This window comes from Myotis yumanensis, unplaced genomic scaffold (assembly GCF_028538775.1).
Source record: "Myotis yumanensis isolate MYYU_CA2020_CCGP unplaced genomic scaffold, mMyoYum1.0.hap1 SCAF_5, whole genome shotgun sequence".
In the NCBI taxonomy this organism is placed as follows: Eukaryota; Metazoa; Chordata; class Mammalia; order Chiroptera; family Vespertilionidae; genus Myotis; species Myotis yumanensis.
The window spans coordinates 72,310,086-72,322,934 of NW_027223756.1; the positions used below are offsets into that span (position 1 = coordinate 72,310,086).

The following is a 12,849-nucleotide window of genomic DNA, read 5'->3' on the forward strand; positions in this document are numbered from 1 at the left end:
GGGCCACATGCTAACCTGACAAGCTCAGGGAAGGCCTGCATGGCAGTCTTGCAAACTCAGAGACCTAAAGTAACCACAAAGGATCCTCTGAAATTAAACTTTAACTAAAAGCAGTTATGGTGGGTAGTTGCATCCTAGGCCGTATCTTCACTGACAAGGTCAACCTTTACCTGAACTGAGCCTGTCTTTAAATAAACGAGGCCTGTGGCCCGATGGCCACGAGTTTGACATGCTTGGTTTACTCCACTCCCTGTGATATTTTCCCCCGAGATATCCAATTGGCTAATTCCTTCACCTCCTCAAGTCTTTGCTGAAATCTTACCTTCTCATTTAGGCCCACCCTGGTCATCCTATCACCACCTCTGCTGATCATCCTACTCTAAAATTTTCCGGGAATATTTATCACATTCTAATTTACCTACTATGTTTAGTGGCTGTTTTCCCTTGCTAGAATGTAAGTTCAATGATAACACGTCTTTGTTTTGTTCATGAACTTACCCCAAGCATCTAGAATCATGCCTGGCACATACTAGGTGCACAATGAATACTTACTGAATAGCGATGCTGTCTAAGCCTGACAGAGAGGAGGCTACAGTGTGTGTGCTGTTGGCCCTTAACAGTGTGACTCTAGCAGTTCCTCAGCCTGTCTAGACTTGTTTCCTCATCTATAAAACAAAGGCAGTATGAGTGAATACCTATCTTCATGTGTTCTATTCTTGTTGAGTTTTATTGCAGCTTACATAAGAACTAGGCTAAATGCTTTACATGGTAAGCAATCAGTACATATGAACTATTATACAGGTTATAGGTCTGCCATGAAGAGGCTTCCCCACTGTTGACAACTCTCAATTCCTAAGACAGAGGAGAGAAAAGGAAAGCCAGACATATCAGCCACTGTTTTTAATTCACCCACAAATAACTGTCTTCTACATGCCACAGACTAGGGCCACAGGAGTGAAATCCATCTCTGCTTCCCCAGCTCTCCTGCCACTGCAGTGCCTGAGGGGCAGAAGGGCAGGTGTGCACTCACCCCTTCCCTCTCCCCCACCCCGTGCCCCCTGCCTTTTTTTTTTCTTTCCTTTTTTATTGAATTTATTAGGTGACACTGGTTAGCAAAATTATACAGGTTTCAGGTGCACAATTCCACAACACATCATCTGTACACTATACTGTGTGTTCACCACCCCAAGTCAAGTCTCCTTTCATCACCATGTATCCCCCCTGTACCTTCCTCCACCTCCCCTAACCCCTGCCCTCTTCCTTTTAAGTGGATCCATCAGGCCACTTCAACAAGTCCTATGCAGCCAAAGAACTCAGTTACTTATATTTTAAGGACTATTCCTGCCAAATAAAGATGACAACAGGAAATGTCAAAGAGCTTTATTTAAATGTCCTAGTTTCTTCCAGCTGTTGCTAACACCTTTACACTGGATCTCCACAACCTTGATTCCTGCTGGTTCCACATAGCAATGGTCACAAATATATCACCTTAGGAGGAAACAAGGAGCTTTGCTCTAAAGCCCACTGGGCACATCAGAAAGGTGGCCAGCTCCCCCCGCCCCCGCCCTTTCTCCTGGTGTCTCCATCCCATGGAAAAGGACCCAGGCAGGAGGCTGAATCCGAGCATGACCCTCATGCTACTCCATCCTCAACCCTGGATCTCTCCAGGGGGATGAAGAAAGATAATTCCGTGTTCCTGATTCTCAAATGGAGGGCCTTAAAACAACCAAAGTTTCAAAACCAAAACCAAACAGAACAGAACAATGGTGGGGCACAGCTATTTTCCACAGACTTATATTTTCATTAACCCACTTGTTCGGGGAGACTTTTCCCGTAACTGTCAACATAACTTTTCTCATCTTTCACAATGGCAGAATTAGGAAGAATTAAACAACACTTAAAAAATAATCTAACCCTGTGAAAACTCAACTTCAGTGAGATGAATATCAACAGGACTGATACCCTCCTGACCACCCTCACCTCTAACTCCTGCCCCTAGTCCCAATCCCTGCCCACACCCCCTTTCTCTACACTCAAGTATCAAGCTCCCTGAAGGGCAAGGTTTTGTGAAGGGGCCCAAGGGCCCTAGGGAAGCTGGACTTGTTCTGGCTCGTCAGGTGGCAGCCTGGGCTGGCACTGGGGGCACCACCAGGTGAGCCTCTGGAAGCCACCTGGAGGCCCAAAGGCCTCCTTCCTGACCTGGTGCCCAGCAGGGCACTGCTCTTTCTGGTAGATCTGTGTGTGATTCTGTCTGCCCTGGAACTTGTCCTGAAGCCAGTCTGTACTGAACTCCACTACATGATCCACGAGGATCTCAAGTTGGCGAGGACTGAGGAGTGAACCGAGAGAAAGAGGATGGATCCCAGCTCTGTACAAGGCTTCATTTTTAATGATGTTCCCTGAAAGAAAGCAGGGAGAGGACAAGGGAAGAGTCAAGGACACGTCTAAAATGAAGCCAGCCCACAAAGTTAATGAAGCTGACTGAAGCTGGTATGAGGGCAGCAGGGGAGAGCCTGAGGAAGGCGGGAGCCAGCTCTGCCGTGTTCGGAGGCTCTTGGGTAAGTCTGTAATCCTCAAGTTGATGTCCCTGTCTATAAAATGGGTTTGGTTTCCTAGCCGGTTTGGGTCAGTGGATAGAGCATCGGCCTGTGGACTGAAGGGTCCTGGGTTCGAATATGATTAAGGGCACATGCCTGAGTTGTGGACTTGATCTCCAGTGAGGGGCGTGCAGGAGGCAGTCAATCAATGCTCTCTCTCATCATGGTATTTCTCTCTCTCTCCCTCTCCATTCCTCTCTGAAATCAACAAAAATATTTAAAAAAATAAGTTTGGTAATACTTACTTTTAAGGTTGTTGTGAAGATGAAAGGAGATAAAACATGCATGGCCCATGTTACAGCAAAGTGGTTATCAAAACAGGCTCTGCAACCCGACTACCCAGCTCATCCAGATCCTAGCTCTGTGGCCCTGGCAAGTTTCTCTGCTTCTTTAGGCTTCAGTTTCCTTATCTGTAAAATGGGATGCTACCTATCTTTTGTGAGCAGTAAAGAGAATTTACACACACAAATGCTGAGCACAGTGGCTGGTATATAGAGTAGTCAATAAGTAATAGCTGTTATTATTGTTTAAAATGTCAAACATAATGCCTAAGATATAAAAGTGTTTAGGAGGTATTATTTTATTGTTTTTCTACTCCTGCTTCATACCCTATAAAGCCAGCCTTGATCCCTCCTTCCAGAGGCAATAATTCTCTTCATAATGTTCCAACAATGCACTTTCTTTAATCTCTACCAGGCATTTATTTCTATCTCAAGTTACGGTGAACTAAAGTCCATGCTTGCTGGGCCATTAAACAATAATCTCCTTAACCAGCAAAGGTTGGGCTTGGTAGAAGGCAAGTGTTCAGCACGTGTGGAGTGAATGGATGAATGAAATCACTGTTCTTTCCAAGAGCTTCATAATCACACTCATGGCTACACACACACAACACTTCTCTCTAAAATTCACTGGCAGACTACCTGGATTCCTGTCTCACTGTACCACTTATAGTAATATGTCCTTTGCTTTAATTTCTTCACCAGAACAAAGGGAACACTAGTAAATAACCACCCTACAGAAAAGCAATAAGGATGAAACCTTAGTATATTAGAGTCACTTGAAAAATGTTGGCGCTTATTACTATTGTTCATAATAACGATTTGTTAGTAGAGCACTAGCTCTTGCTATATATACCCTAAAGGCCACTTCTGCAAGACCCTTTGCTTCTCAAGGTGCAGGGACTCCCAAGGTCCTAACATAAAAATGCAAGGCCACTGTCTGGTGACGAAACCAGTGGGCCTAGTTCCCCCTCAGGAGGTGAGCTGCACCTGCAGCAGAGAAAATGTTGTCTTGGATATGGAGGTGACTGTCATCATTAGCTCACCCTATTGCCTCAGCAGCCAATCATAGGTGCCCCACTGCTGGAAATAGTCCAGCTAATTAGCTGTCCTAGTTTTCAAATTGCTCAACTCTTCCCTCCTCCTCAAAATGCTCAGTTTCACTGAGCAGGAACAGAGTGGGAACCTGCCTCTTCACTTGTGTCTTATAAAATCCTAATGTAGAGCTGAGACATCTCTGCTTTGACTAGCAGGCAGCTCCATCTGCCCGAGAGCAGCCCCCATTAGCAAATGCCCCGCTATCCATTAGCAAATTGCATGGCTTGGGGTTCCTAACAGACACCTATCAAGCACCCACTGTATCCCAGGCACAGTGCTAGGCAGGGGAGGACTTAAGGGCAGATGAGACATGATTCTGCCTTTAGGACAGAGGTGGGCAAACTTTTTGACTCGAGGGCCACAATGGGTTCTTAAACTGGACCGGAGGGCCGGAACAAAAGCATGGATGGAGTGTTTGTGTGAACTAATATAAATTCAAAGTAAACATCATTACATAAAAGGGTACGGTCTTTTTTTTTTTTTTTTAGTTTTATTCATTTCAAACGGGCCGGATCCGGCCCGCGGGCCGTAGTTTGCCCACGGCTGCTTTAGGAGGTCACACACTATGCTGTCAGGCAGACCACTACTGATAACAGAATTAAGATATGAATTCTGAAGCCAGGAAAGAAGTCAGAAACTGCCTAATCCAAGTGCCTCAGTTTAAACATGAGGGAAGTGAAGCTAAAGAGGGTACGTGATCACCGCAAGACCAGTAGTATTCACATGTGGGGTAGGTCTCCATTTTGTGTCTCCCAGATGAATGACTTTTCTATTAAATAACTTGGTGGGGATCATCCCTTTCGCATCAGTCATACCTAAGCCTGAGAAGCATCTTTGGTCTAACAGTGTATAGCAGACAGGCTGCTCCCGGCCCAGAGCTTCCAAGGCTTGTCCTCGATGGAACTTTTCAGATAAGATGTCAGAGGTGGGCTGGACCACTGGGGAAGAGCTCCAAGACATCTGACAATTATAAAATGCCAGAAAGCCACCACCGCCAAAGTGCAGGACCAACCTGAGAAGAAGAAAAGATCTTAAGTACACAGAGTGCCCACAGTATTGTCAGGTCACATGTCCATACAGCTCCCACACCCGTCAGGGTTAACCCGGGGAAGCTAAGGTCCCCAAAGAGAAAAGGGATCTTTTATGCCAGAATCATAAAAATTTCAGGGCTAAGTGGAGTAATTAAAAGAAAACAGATATATAGCTCTTCGTTTTTCTGATAATACATGTTCACTGAAGACAACTTGGGGCGAACAGAAAGGCCTGGAGTTCAGGAGCTGTGGCTACCTGCACAAAACGGCTTATCGGAAAGAAAGACAGATAGATGCGAAAGAGGCATCACTCCTAGTTTCAGGCAAGATTTACTGAGAAAGACACACCCAAACATACTCGCATGGGCTTCCTGAACCCCAAGGACAGAGGAGAAACATTATAAACTTTGATAGGGAAATGGGTTACTCTGTAAGGGAAGATAATGGGGCTGGAACTGGACTTCACATTGGAAGGAGAGTGCTATTCATGCAGCTGTCCTGGATGATACTCTTCTGTGAAAGTAAAAGGGTGACTTTAAAGCAGTGGTTCTCAACCTTCCTAATGCTGCGACCCTTTAATACAGTTCCTCATGTTGTGGTGACCCCCAACCATAAAATTATTTTCGTTGCTACTTTATAACTGTAATTTTGCTACTGTTGGGAATCATAATATAAATATCTGATATGCAGGATGTATTTTCATTGTTACAAATTGAACATAATTAAAGCATAGTGATTAATCACAAAAACAATATGTAATTATATACGTGTTTTCCGATGGTCTTAGGCGACCCCTGTGAAAGGGTCGTTCGACCCCCAAAGGGGGTCGCAACCCACAGGTTGAGAACCGCTGCTTTAAAGGAACAGGAACTCAGAAACATCTATGCATAGTATCTGATGTGATTAATTAAATCAATGAGGATCTCAAGACGGAGAGATGAAAAGGGCAGGCATAATAAGCAGCATTGGGTTTTGTAATATTTCTTGTGAAATCTAAAATGGATTAATTATGATAGTGCAACTGAAAATTACAACACAAGTGTTAGGAAAGAATGATTTGAAACAAAATATACCTATTTTAATATGTTTTTCAAATATATATATATTTTATTGATTTCAGAGAGGAAGGGTGTGGGAAAGAGAAAGACATCAATGATGAGAATCATTGATCGGTTGCTTCTTGCACGACCCCTAATGGGAATTGAGCCTGGAACCCAGGCATGTGCTCTGAGCAGGAATTCATAGGTCAATGCTCAGCTACTGAGACACACTGGTCAGGCAATATGTTTTAAATATTTATTAGTTTGGGGTTTTTTTGTGAATAAAAACATTTATTTTGCATTTTATACAGAACAACCTGGAATCTTCAACATGACTGCACAAGTCACCAAGGGGTTTATAGACAATGTATCCACCTGAACAGTGTGGTTCTGGGAGTTGGGGAGCCACACAAACACAGGCAGGAGTTGTAAGGTAGGAAGGGGCACCGCAGGAGTGTATTTTGACCCTTTCTTAGAGAAAAGGCAGTAGAGCATTCTGAATCACTGAAAACCTGTGCAGACGGGGCTTCTAAAACCAACACTATACCCTGAGCTCTTAGGGATGGGGCAGGCGGGATAAGGACCTTGATACATAAAGGGATACTTTCTTGTGGCAGGGGATGAGGAAGGAGGCTTACCATTCTTAATGCCCTCAGCCCTAGCACCTGATATTCAAAGGAGAGCATGTCAAACTTAAGTCATTTCCCTGCTCAAAAAAAAGGTGCTAGTAACCCTGGGACCATCATAGGGACATGATGGTCATTCCCAAGTTCCTATTCTAAGGCCCACACGTACTGAAATAAAGGGGGGGAAGTCAGAGAGTAATGGCCAGTTCATGTTAAGCGCTGATAAACCCGAATGACGGGAAAGACCCTCATCAGACAGTGGTTTCTACAACCCGCTGAATGAGGTCTCTAGTAGGGACCAAGGCAGGGAGGTCCGGAGCATCCTCAGCTTGAGGTGTAGCAGGTACAGAAAATCTCAAAGGAGGCATTAAAGTAATGAGGACTAGAACATTTCCAGATCTTAACTTTTTATGGGATTATTTTTTAAAGAGAAAAGAATCCTGACCAGTTTTTCTCAGTGGTTAGAGTGTCAGCCCCAGGACCCAAGGGTTTAGGGTTCAATTACAAGTCAAAGGCACATACTTCGGTTGCAGGTTCCCCAGCCCCAGTAGGGGCACATGCAGGAGGCAACCAATCGGTGTGTCTCTCTCATGTTGATGGCTCGCTCTCTCTCTCTCTCTCTCTCTCTCTCTCTTCCTCTCCTCCTCCTCCTCCTCCCACCCTTCCACTCTCTCTAGAAATCAATGGAAAAATATCCTCAGGTGAGGATTAAAAAAGAGAGAGAGAAAAATCAAACAGAAACACCAATCAGAAAGGATATATGCACCCCTTTGTTCATAGCAGCACAATTTACCATAGCTAAGATCTGGAAACAGCCTAAGTGCCCATCAGCAGATGAATGGATTAGAAAACTGTGGTACATCTACATCTATACTGTAAAAAAGAAGGAATTCTTACCATTTGCAACAGTATGGATGGAACTGGAGAGCATTATGCTAAGTGAAATAAACCAGTCAATGAAAGAAAAATACCACATGATCTCACTCATTTATGGATAATTAAGACCATTATAAACTGATGAACAAAAATAGATACAGAGGCAGAGCAACATCGAACAGACTGTCAAACTACAGTGGGAAGGACGGGGAGGGTTGGGGGGGTGGGTAAGAGATCAACTGAAGAACTTGTATGCATGCATATATGCATTACCAATGGACACAAGATACTGGGGGGTATGGGAAGCTCCTACAAAGTGATCAAAAGCACATAAACAATCCAATGCTAGTAAGAATTCAGCGAAGAGAACAAGCGAGCGCCTTTGCAAGGCCTTAAGAATGGTCCACAGAAAGAATGTTCATTCTCGCCGATTTGGCTCAGTGGATAGAGAGCATCGGCCTGCGGACTGAAAGGTTCCAGGTTCAATTCCGGTCAAGGGCATGTACCTTCATTGCGGGCACATCCCCAGTAGGGGGTGTGCAAGAGGCAGCTGGTCGATGTTTCTAACTCTCTATCCCTCTCCCTTCCTCTCTGTCAAAAATCAATAAAATATATTTAAAAAAAAAATTTTTTTTTAAAGAATGCTCATTCTCTTTGACCAGCAATGACTCCTCTGAGTGTGTACAGTAAGGAAATAACCCTGAACATGGACAGAGTTTTACGAACTGAGGTAGACTCAACATTATTAGATTAAGAACTGGGACGATTCTGTCCCTAAACTCAGAGGGCACTGGTCAAGCTGTCCAATGTTCTTCAGAGACCTCCACGTTTGTTGGGAAGATCTCCCCTTCGCTAAGCTGACCCAGGATGTGACCCTTCCTCTCTGGGTGCAGACCACAGTCTACTTTCTATGACAAATAGACAGAAAAGTGTCTTCTCTCTCCTTGGATGCCGACTGCCGGAGAGCAGGTTGGACAGCCACCTGAGTATGCCCAGAGACTGTGCCATACCCTGAGGGCCATGTTAATACTGCAGACCCCATAGAGACGCAGACACAGCCCACAGCCCACTCCACCACACCATTACCTTGGAATGGGGTCCCTCCAGTCACCCCTCTTGTTTGCTTTCTTTGCTCTGGAGAATTCGTTCACCCAAATGCTGCCAAACAGACCAAAGCTGACCTGCAGCCACCTCTCAGCACCTCCTGCTGGGCTGTTTCCCCCCAAACACGCAGAACCATTGTCTCCAATGTCGGACTGGGAAGACTGGTCTGAGATCTTCTGGCTGTCGGGACCCAAGGTCTGCTTTTGGTCCCCATCCTCTTTCTTCCTCTCTCCTTTTCCTAGAGGTTCTGGCAGTGGGTTGTTGCCAGGAGACTTGGTTTCTTCATCTGGATCAAATCTAAGGAATAATTTCTTTCCGTGGACCTAGAAAAAAATAACATGATCTAAGCCTTTGCTTATAGATGTGTTTGCACACCACCCCCTCCCCCCCCGAAATTCATATGTTCAAACTGTAACTTGCAATGGGATGGTATCTGGAGGTGGAGCCTCTGGAAGGTGATTAAGTCTTGAGGGTGGAGCCTTCATGAATAGGGTTAGGGCCTTGTCCCTTCCACCATGTGAGAACACAGGGAGATGACCATCTATGAGCCAGGAAACTGAATCTGCCAGCACCTTGATCTTGAATTTCCAGCCTCCAGAACTGAGAAATAAATTTCTGGATTTGTAAGCCACCCAGTCTGTAGTATTCTGTTACAGCAGCACAGAAAGATAGAGGCTTACAGACCCAGAAAGGGGAAGACTAGAAGAGGTGGATGAGCCATGGTAACATGAGCCGACAAGAATGGGGGCAGAGTTGGAAGATAAAGGAAGACTTGCTCAAGCAGGGGAGCAGCATGGGAAAGCATGGGCAAGGAGAACTGTTAGAGGAGCTCCAGACCTTTCAATATGATTGGAAGAGAGATCTGGGGCAGGGGCAGAAGTGTGCTAGAGAGGGAGGCACGAGTCAGACCTCGAGGGAATTCTGACTTACACTCAGGGCAAAGGTGAGCAGGTTGGAAACTCTATCAGAAGGCTATGCTCTTTCCTTACGTCCTTGCTGGCCCCGTGGGATTAAACATGGTTCCCAACCAAAGGTGCACATCAGAGTCAGCTGAAGTGATCAGAATCTCCAGCTTGTGTATTTTTTATAGTTCCAGGGCCACTGTAATGCTCACTTCTGGCTGAGAAATATCAGACTGAAAGAGGAGCTGCATGGAGTCCTAGCATGGTTGTCTTGGGCTCAAGGAAGTGATGGCATGGAAAGTGCCGAGATAAATTCTAGGGGAGGCATAGGATATGCTGAGGGAGCCGGTCCACCTGTGGGAGGTATGACCACCAGACGATGATGGACTCACCTGGGTGTCCTGGAGCCACAGGGACTGGAAGCTGGCAGGGTTTAGCTTCTTACTGCTGCCCCCTGTCTTGACCACCTGCTGCCCCACAAAGGGGGAGGTCAAATGGTGAAACTTCCTCACTGACGGCCCTTCTGGCATCCCTGCAGGTGGAAATGATGTAGCTAGTTTCTCTCTAGCACAGTGGTTCTCAACCTTGGCTGCACATTAGAATCACCTGGGAATCTTTTTTTATATATATTTTATTGATTTTTTAGAGAGGAAGGGAGAGAGATAGAGAGTTAGAAACATCAATGAGAGAGAAACATCGATCAGCTGCCTCCTGCACATCTCCTACTGGGGATGTGCCCGCAACCAAGGTACATGCCCTTGACCGGAATCGAACCTGGGACCTTTCAGTCCGCAGGCCGATGCTCTATCCACTGAGCCAAACCGGTTTCGGCACCTGGGAATCTTTTTAAAATCCTGATTTCTGGGCCTCATCCTCTGGAAATTCTGTTTCTTTGTTATGGGGTGGGACCACATTAGTAACAAAGAAACAGAATTTCCGGAGGATGAGGCCCAGAAATCAGTATTTTAAAAAGATCCCCAGGTGATTCTAATGTGCAGCCAAGGTTGAGAACCACTGCTCTAGCATCTCTGCTGGATGTCAAGCTCTGAGCTTTCAAGCAGCTATTTTTTGCCACCAACTTTTAACAGTATACATGACCAAAAAGGGATCGTGGCTTGGGAGGAGGGTCAGATCAAAGAGCGCAACCAGCTGAGCCAGCTTCCCAGGAAGGGTTTCCCCTTCCAGCTCCTCTCCCCCTTCTTCATGTGGCAAACAATTAAGCACCTACAGCAGTGATGGCGAACCTTTTGAGCTCGGCATGTCAGCATTTTGAAAAACCCTAACTTAACTCTGGTGCTGTGTCACATACAGAAATTTTTTGATATTTGCAACCATAGTAAAACAAAGACATATTTTTGATATTTATTTTATATACTTAAGTGCCATTTAACAAAGAAAAATAAACCAAAAAAAATGAGTTCGCGTGTCACCTCTGACACACGTGTCATAGGTTCACCATCACTGACCTACAGAGTGCTAGACATCACTTCAGGGTACCCTCTATTTTGATCATGTGGCAGCATGAACAGGAGCGGACCCTTGTTACCTTTTGCCTGGACTGTCGCCTCTAACTCATCTCCACACTGTCTCTGTCCTGCTCCTTCCTCCCCCAAAACTAATCCAACCCACTGCTGCTGATTTATTCCCGCCTCCTTTTTTTCAGGAAAGAGATGGTCACTGTAGGGAAAGCTGTAAGGGACACAAAGACACAGATGTGGATTGAGCCCTCCCAGGACCCCCTCACAATTAAGGGCGCTGTGTATGTGACAACCACAGTGCAGAGCTCAGAATCATGACAAGTGCAGACACAGGGTCATGTGGGTTCAGAACAGGGAGGAGTCACTTCCAGCTTAACTACAAATATTTATCCCTGGTAATGGATAAACAGCTGGGGTTCCGTTTTAACACTGAATCAAATCCCTGCCCCAAATCACCCAAGTACCTAGACCCAGGGCATGTTTAAGTATATTTTTGGAAATGGAAAACTGAGCAGCAAATTGCCTCTACCATAGCCTTAAAAGATTAAAACGAGAAGGGGCACATTTTTTTTAACCCTCACTGGAGGATATTTTTCGAGAGGGTGAGGGAGGGAAGAGAGAAACATTGATGTGAGAGAGACACAAGGATAAGTTGACTCCAGCACGCCCTCCACTGGGGTCCAACGAGCCTGCAACTCAGGTCTGTGCCCTCGACCAGAATCTAACCAGAACCAGCGACCCTGCAGGCCGAGGCCCACGCTCTGTCCACTGAGCCCGAGCTGCAGGCGGGACGCAGACCCGACAGGGAAACCACGCCTGCCCTCAAGGCCCGGCTAAGGGCTCGCAGCAGACCCACTGAACCAGGGAGAGGAGCGTCATCGTCCTCCTCCTTTCAAGGGAAATCACTCCCTTCCGTGGGGAGAGTCACAAAGGAGGCTCTCCCCAACTTTCTCGGGGTGAGGGGGCTGAGAGGTGGGCGCAGGGACCAGACTGAAAGGCCCTGAGGAGCCTCTGGGAGGAAATGCGGGGAGGCGCGGTGGTAAGGAGCCCCCCGAAAAAAGGAAATTCGGCCAGGGGTGCGGGTTCCATGGGGACGCTTCTAAAATTTTCGTAATTCGAGTTTTTCCGCTGATAACAAAGTGACTACAACGCGTGCTCGGGACGGGGGGCCACTCCGCGCACCTCCGAAGAGGGAGCCGCCGCCTCTCCCGGCCCACGCGGCCCACGCGGAGGGCGGGCGGCTGCACTCACCGGCTCCGGCCCGCAGCCCCGGGGCGGGGGCGAACGCTGTCCCGGGAGCGGGGAGCCGGCTCCAGCCCGAGGCGGGGAAGGGGGTGTAGCGCGAGGGTCCTCACGCTTGTGTGGACACGTGACTGTTTGGGGCGGGCGTACAGCGGGGCCCCGCCCCCGGGGTGTACGTAGGAGGCGGGGCTCGCCTCTGTGAGTGGGCGGGGCTCTTGCGTCAGTCCGGGGCGCGAAGCTCTGGGAGCTCGGCGCCGGGGGGCGGGGTCTAGAGCGGGGCGGGGCCCGGGATGGGGCGGGGCCCGCCTTTGATGGGGAGAGTAGGAGGCTCCCATGGGTGTCCTCCAGGTCCCGAAGGAACCAAGGTTGGGGATCAAAAGCGGGCGTGGAAGAAGGGCAGTCAGAGACTGAGAATGAGCGGCCGGTGGAGAAGAAACGCAGCGCCTTTGGGACGTTTATTGTCTAACGAAGACAGAGGGTTATAGGGAAAAGTTAAGTGACTTTATAAACAGGAGAACTTGGGGTGGTTCAGGCAAAGGCAAGCCTTTAAGTTGGTTTTGTTCAGCTTCCGAGCCTA

At 47.1% G+C, this 12,849-nt stretch overlaps 1 protein-coding gene across 1 annotated transcript; it reads right to left on the minus strand.

Moving 5' to 3' along the window:
* Positions 1-1,365: 1,365 nt before the first annotated feature.
* Positions 1,366-12,361, minus strand: NEIL2 (nei like DNA glycosylase 2). The gene is made up of 5 exons (XM_070415488.1): positions 12,282-12,361; positions 9,945-10,084; positions 8,633-8,973; positions 4,789-4,985; positions 1,366-2,399 (listed from the first exon to the last, which is right to left on the minus strand). Exons 2-5 carry the CDS (start codon positions 10,080-10,082, stop codon positions 2,086-2,088), a joined length of 990 nt encoding a protein of 329 aa, XP_070271589.1. The 5' UTR covers positions 10,083-10,084; positions 12,282-12,361; the 3' UTR covers positions 1,366-2,085.
* Positions 12,362-12,849: the final 488 nt, after the last annotated feature.

Excerpts from the sequence above, each read along its gene's own strand:
- NEIL2 (XM_070415488.1), bottom strand. The coding sequence starts at position 10,082 with ATGCCAGAAGGGCCGTCAGTGAGGAAGTTTCACCATTTGACCTCCCCC. Across the intron at positions 8,974-9,944 it reads TGTGGCTCCAGGACACCCAG|GTCCACGGAAAGAAATTATT; the intron begins GTGAGTCCATCA and ends ATTTTTTTCTAG. Across the intron at positions 4,986-8,632 it reads TGGAGGGACCCCATTCCAAG|GTTGGTCCTGCACTTTGGCG; the intron begins GTAATGGTGTGG and ends TCTTCTTCTCAG.